Genomic DNA, 6,723 nt, shown 5'->3' on the forward strand with positions numbered 1-6,723 from the left:
AAAGGGCAAAATCGTCTTTTTAGTTTTTTCAAGGGCCAAAACCACAAAACATAGTTAATTTTGGGACCAAAATCACGGAAAATCCTTCATTTTGGACCTTGTATGCAAGTTGAAATTTTTTGGACCCTATCCACATTTTTTATGAAACCACAAGGACTAATTTTACAGTTTTTTCATTAGTTAAAATATTGTGTAACGTCCCAAAAACCAGAGTAAAAATTTGCAATTTTTAAAGTTAATTAAAATCATTTTCAAAAAACACCAACATCATTAAATCATCTATATCTCATCAAAATTCCAAAATTAAGAGTATTATATCAAACAAAATCCTAAAAACATGAAAGTTGCCGAAGAGTGTGCACAATCAAGCCTTGACCTTTCCCCGATCCTCTGAAGCACCTGAAATATTTAAATCTACAACTATAAACCAAAGCTTAGTGAGTTCCTCAAAATACCCCACACCACAATACACATACAATGCATGTACATAATGGCCTACATCACAAGGCTGATCTGCCCCTTTGGCCTTCAACATAAAGTCGGTCCGCCCCTTTGGCTTTCAACATGAAGTTGGTCTGCCCGAATATCTCGGTCTTTTTCATACAATCGTGTGCCCTCAATCCACCCACAATATGTGGGCATATACAAATAAACAAACAATTACCAAACAAACAATCATACGTAATTATTATACTTTTATACAAGTATTAGGGTATGTGCATTCCCAAACATATTAAAAAGGGTTAGAACTAGATAAAATCGATAACAAAGAGCTCCAAGACAGAATTCTCGCAAAAACATGTTTTTCTGGTGGATAAGGAGCTGCAGGAGGCTGCTCCGGCTTCAGCAACACCGATGATGGCTTGATGGGTTACTAGGGATGGAGTTGAGAAGAGACATACCTGAGAGATGGCTTGGTTCGAGTTTTAGAAAAAACTTTCACAAACAATAGCTATGGAAACCAAGAGAGAACCTCGACTTGTTCTCGGGATTGACAACCAAAAAGTAGAAGGTAATCGATCTATAAGTCGAAGGGAATGACATCTAAGGGATTAGGACCACTCCCTTTCCTACATTCAATTTTTGCCGACAACAAGACAAAAAAGAACAAAAACAGTAGTTACGCTTGATGAACAAGGAAAGAGAAAACGAATTTATATAGTTGACATAAATGGTCCTTATGGTTTGGCATGAAAATTAAACTTACCCCAATTTTGATTTCTTCTTCAAAACAACTTTCTAGAAAATGCATTACACCCCCTTGACTTATAAATACTAAATAAGTTAATAAATCGATTTATTATTATTATTATTATTATTATTATTATTATTATTATTAGGCAATAAACGAATTACATACCAAGAATCGAAAGACTAGTGTGATAAAGATCGACTAATTGGGATTTTTTGGAATGAATCTAGGAATTTTGAAATCTCCATTCCACATTAGATGTGAGGTGATTTTCGAATTATATCTTCATCTAACATGGGATGGTAGATGAAACATGGCAAGTGATTTAAGGCTATAAATAGGGTGTTGGGGGTTTCATTCCTCCTTGCATTTTGGCTGGATATTTTCTCCAACTTCTTCCATTTCTCTCTATGGAACAAATTTTCTAATCCTTCCCACGGTTTAAAGAAATTTAAGCCTCTCCTAGTTTTCTTTTGGTTCTCTTTTTGGAGTCATTAGGTGTGATTCCATTATAAGGATTCTACTTTGGGTCATATCATTTAAGCAACATGGTTGGATCAAGAAGCATTAAGAAGGGGTAAATAAGATCAAGATCAAGCTGCGTAAGAGGTTATTATGTAATACTCCATTTTCTCCTTATAGTATAAATGGTTGGTTACGTAAATAGACGTCTTTGATAGAGAACTATTTAGGATAAATAGTCTTGACGAAAGTCGTTGTACGTGTTAGGTGCATTTTGTGCACCTTTTTGCACACCTATTCGTCCCTTTTATGCATCTATTTAGCATAGTTGTTATTCATTTTTCGTGCATTTCATCCAATTTATGTTAGTCTCTAGAGTAACCTTATTTTCACACTTTCATGTTCTTTTCAGGTAAACCGGAAGTTAGATCGCTCTTTGGGAGGTGCCGGGAAGCATCGGTGAAGATTTCAGGATAATTGGGTGAAGAACGGATAGGTTGGAAAACTCAAGTTTGGATTCGGAGTCAGAGGAATACATGAGTCGTGTTGGATTTACACAGAAAAGTGGGCACGAGGCATGTTTTACCAAGAAAAAGCTATTGACCTTGCTGAACACGACCCGTGTCAGTTTAGCCTATTTCAACACGGGCTGTGTTGACCATGCTGAACACGACCCATGTCAGTTTAGCTTATTTTGACACGGGCCGTGTTCGACCCAAAAACTACATTTTGACAGTTTTTCCTATCTTTCATATTACGGGATGAGGGTCATTTTTACACACACATCATATCAGAGCACTATTGGTAAGGGGATTTTGAAGGCTTTTGCAAGGATTTGATCATTTATCATTTGGAAACATTATTTCTCTTATATGTAAGTTGTAATTGCACATTGTTTCCATCTTTTGACTTATGATCTTGTTCTAGCCATGTGTGGCTAGAACCCTAGTTTCTCCAACTTCATGTTTTGACTTCTTAGTATTGATTTCAATCATATGACCTGATGTTTGATTTTAATTTCTATCTAGTGAAATTGATTTTGCTTTAATCTAATGTTTGATTCTAATTGTGATTCTTATTGGCCATTTGAATTAGGGTTAGGTCATTCAAGTTATCTATTTTGCAAAATCTATAATTGTTTTGTGAATTGGACTAAGTAACAAGCACTAAACTGATTTCCATTGAATGAATTTAGTGTAAATCTTATTTACACATTCTTACACTCCTGATCTTGTGAGGAGTATTGGGTGTTGTTGGAAACATTCACATAAAGCTTAATGTAATCTTTTAATCTAATTCTAAGAGCTTGTTTAGATTAGATTAGTAAGGTTAGGGTTAATCAAAGGGCTTGTTTTGGTTAATTAATGTGGTGAATGGGAAGTGTTAGAGCTTGTTAACACTTTCAAGTACCAACTTAGATAGAATTGAGCAAGTATCTAGTCATCTTTGAATCGCATTGCTAAGTTGTCATACATAGAGTTGGAGTCCTTACAGTTTCTGAATCTAATTCACTTATTTAGTCTCTTACTTGTGTCTTTAATTATTTGTTCTAATCATTGCATTCAAAACCCCCCTCTTTACTGTTGGTGACCAAATTACCTTGCGCAAAGAGGTATAGACTGATTGTCCCGTTTCTCTGTGGATCGACCCTACTTGCCTTGTACTACCTTTTAATGCAATATAATAATGTTCTTTTGGAGTATATCGTACCCCTTTATTTGTTGGGTATGACACCCCTAAAAAATTGGCGTCGTTGTCGGGGACACAGTGTTACTAACTGTTTATGCCAATATCTTTTCGTACAGGTACACCACTGCCAATTGACTTAGAGATAGAGAAGACTGCAAAGACGTTATGGAAGCAAGCCAAGCTTCGTAAGAGGCGATCGGATTCCGAGACTTCTTCATAATCCACCCCTCTAGTAATTAACATTTGGGAGGATATACCCCTCTCAAGTGTATCCGCATCCGAAACCAAAACTCTTTCACTCTCACCACAACCATCATCACCCAAAAATACCACTCCACCCTCTTCACCTACTTATAATATCCCAAACACTACACCCACAGAAACTTCAACCACTACTCATACCATGGTAGATAACCATAGAGGGAATCCATCTCCAAATCCACCACCCAAGCAAACCCTTCGCCAATGGGCAAGGCAAGCGGTTACTCAACAACCTCTTTGCATCACATATCCGGCAGCCACCAACTTAGAACTAAAATGAAGATCCTTTAGAGGTTACTTACTCCCAACCTTTAGAGGCCTGGAAAATGAAGATCCTCACAAGTTCCTCACCGAGTTCCATGTTGTGTGTGTGGGCATGAAACCACACAATGTCACAGAGGATCAAACCAAGCTTAGGGCATTCCCCTTCGTGGTGCAAGATGCAGAAAAAGACTGGCTCTATGACCTCCCACCAGGGATGGTTACTACTTGTGTAGATCTTGAATGCCTCTTTTTGGACAAATATTTCACAGAGATGAAAGCTTCATCCCTACGAAGGGAAATCATTGGAATCAAACAGCATAAAAGAGAAGCCTTTCACACATATTGGAGAGAGATTCAAGAAACTTTGTGCCCGATGTCCAAAGCATGGAATCACCGAATACCATCTCCTCCAACACTTCATTGAAGGCGTGACTCCAATGGAAAGAAGGCTTCTTAATGCCTCAAGTGGCGGGTCTTTACCCGACAAGACTCAAACCGAAATTTGCAACTTAATCAAGAACATGGTTGGAGATTCAAAGCATTCAATTCATGATGAAGAATGGTACACTGATGCACCCCGAGGTTTAAAGGAAATCCAAACTCCTCAAATTGAAGCATAATTGTCCGAGCTTACAATAGTGGTTATGATGTTAGCTAAAGATAAAGGTGTGCAGCCCACACCCCAACCTTGCGGTATTTGTACTCAAGTGGGGCACCCAACCGATATGTGCCCTCAACTTCAAGAGGAGGATTATAAAGAAGAAAAAGCCATGGGAGGCTATTCCAAATCAAATCAAAGAGGATACAATCAGCCATGGGGTGACCAAAAATGGAACAACAATCAAGGTTGGGGAGGAAATCACCAGGGAAGCTATCAACCAAGTCAAGCACATCAATACCAATAAAGATCACCTTTTCCACCACAAAACTTTCAACCAAGACAGCCACAACACCCTCCACAACAAGCAGGTTCATCAAGTATGTCCTTAGAGGACATAGTGAAGAGTTTGGCAACTAGTACACAAGCTTTCCAACAAGAAAAAAAAGAAAGCACAAAGAACTTAGAGCGACAAGTTTCACAACTTGCTACTTCCATAAGCAAACCAAATTCGCAAGGAAATTTGCCCGCCCAAACTGAAACGAACCCACGACACAACGTATGTGCCATCACATTGAGAGGCGAAAAGAGTTACAATTGTCCAAAAGTGTCGGTTGATCAAGAGGAAGAATAAATAATGATTGAAGACGCAACCAAAGAAGAGAAGAAGGAAGATAAAACAACCGAAAAGAAGCCCTTCATCACTGAATCTAAAGCCACACCTGCTCCATTTCCCGAAAGATTAAAGAGCACGAAGAAAGAACGGGAGGAGAGTGAGATCATGCGAATATTAAACAAGTTTCAAATCAACATCCCACTCCTCGAGGCCATCAAGCAGGTTCCTAGATATGAAAGGTTCCTTAAGGATCTTTGTGTATCTAAAAAAAATAAAAGGAAACCAAACTATAACAGTCGGGGAAAACGTATCCGCGATTTTGCAAAAGAGGATGCCCCAAAGTGCAAGGATCCCGGTTTGTTTACTGTGCCTTGCAAATTGGGGAATCTTGATGTACCTCGAGCCATGCTTGATCTGGGTGTGTCTATAAATGTCCTACCATATTCTATTTTTAAATCAATTGGTGTAGGAACATTAAGCAAAACCGGTGTGATCATCCAACTTGCTGACCGGTCAATCGTACACCCAAACGGTGTACTAGAAGACGTGTTAGTGCAAATCAATGAATTTGTTTTCCCAACTTATTTTTATGTTTTAGATATGGGAGATGATGACTCTCCAATTTCAAGTTCTATACTTTTGGGTAGACCTTTTCTTAAAACTTCTATAACAAAAATTGATGTCTACAACGAAACTTTAACTATGGAATTTGATGGTGAAGTTATCAACTTCCATATTCAAGAAGAAAAAAAGGCTCCTTCCGATGTTCAATCTGTCAATCTTGTGAATATAATCCAACCCTCAACAAAAAAGTTTTAGACTTGTCTAACAATGAATTTCTAGAGTTAGTTTTGTCACGAAAACTAGACAGGAACAAAGCCAAAGAACTTGCAAAGGAGTTCGATATAAATAATGAGGTGTTGGAGATTTTAGAGTTTATTGATGACAAGAAGCATATGTGGATTGATGAAATGAAGTCCACGCCACCTACAACCAAAGTCAAACCCCTTCCACCGGTGGAACAAGCACAAGATTCAGGATCAAAAACTCTACCAGAACCTTTAAAGAATATACATATCGAGAAGGAGGGCACCCAACCGGTCATCAACTCAAATAAACTATCAAAGAAGGAAGAGAAGGAGTTGATAATCATGTTGAATAAATACCAAATAAGGACTGAGTGGACAATCTCTGATATTAAGGGTTTAAGTCCTTTTTGGTTTGTGCGCAAAAAGAAAGCCAAAGGAAGGTTGTAAGTTATATTGAAGGAGGTAGCGAGAAGATTGATGCGTCGGAAAGGCCCACATACTTAGAATGAAACATATTTCGGGGCCAATTGGAGCCAACGATTTAAAACAAGGGCGGCTAACCGGGAGGCAACCCGGGGGTATTTTCGTCTTTTACTTTAAAACATTTTCGTTTTTTTTGAAGTTTTTAGTTTTTAATGTTCCAAATGTGTTGCAATATGTTTTTAAGTCTTCAAAATGAATCTCGGGGTACAAAAATCATTTTCCGAACGATTGGGGATTTCGAGGGTTCAAAATTTGGCATTTGCATGTAGAGGCGCACATGGGTCGTGCCTATTTTGGCTTGAAATCAACACATGCCGTGTTAAAAGTCCAATGCCATTTTCAGCCTTTT

At 38.1% G+C, this 6,723-nt stretch overlaps 1 protein-coding gene and 1 long non-coding RNA gene across 2 annotated transcripts; one reads left to right on the forward strand and one right to left on the reverse strand.

The window, feature by feature from the left end:
• Nucleotides 1–248: 248 nt before the first annotated feature.
• LOC145058230 (uncharacterized) lies at nucleotides 249–1,080 on the reverse strand. The gene is made up of 2 exons (XR_013686279.1): nucleotides 477–1,080; nucleotides 249–399 (listed from the first exon to the last, which is right to left on the reverse strand). It is a non-coding gene; the product is annotated as an uncharacterized LOC145058230 (long non-coding RNA).
• A 4,023-nt stretch (nucleotides 1,081–5,103) lies between these two features.
• LOC145059739 (uncharacterized) lies at nucleotides 5,104–6,338 on the forward strand. Its single transcript, XM_079007536.1, has 2 exons — nucleotides 5,104–5,894; nucleotides 5,954–6,338. Exons 1-2 carry the CDS (start codon nucleotides 5,104–5,106, stop codon nucleotides 6,336–6,338), a joined length of 1,176 nt encoding a protein of 391 aa, XP_078863662.1.
• The last annotated feature ends 385 nt before the right edge of the window (nucleotides 6,339–6,723 follow it).

Source organism: Lactuca serriola, chromosome 6, assembly GCF_051521515.1.
Source record: "Lactuca serriola cultivar US96UC23 chromosome 6, Lser_US96UC23_V15, whole genome shotgun sequence".
Taxonomy (NCBI): domain Eukaryota; kingdom Viridiplantae; phylum Streptophyta; class Magnoliopsida; order Asterales; family Asteraceae; genus Lactuca; species Lactuca serriola.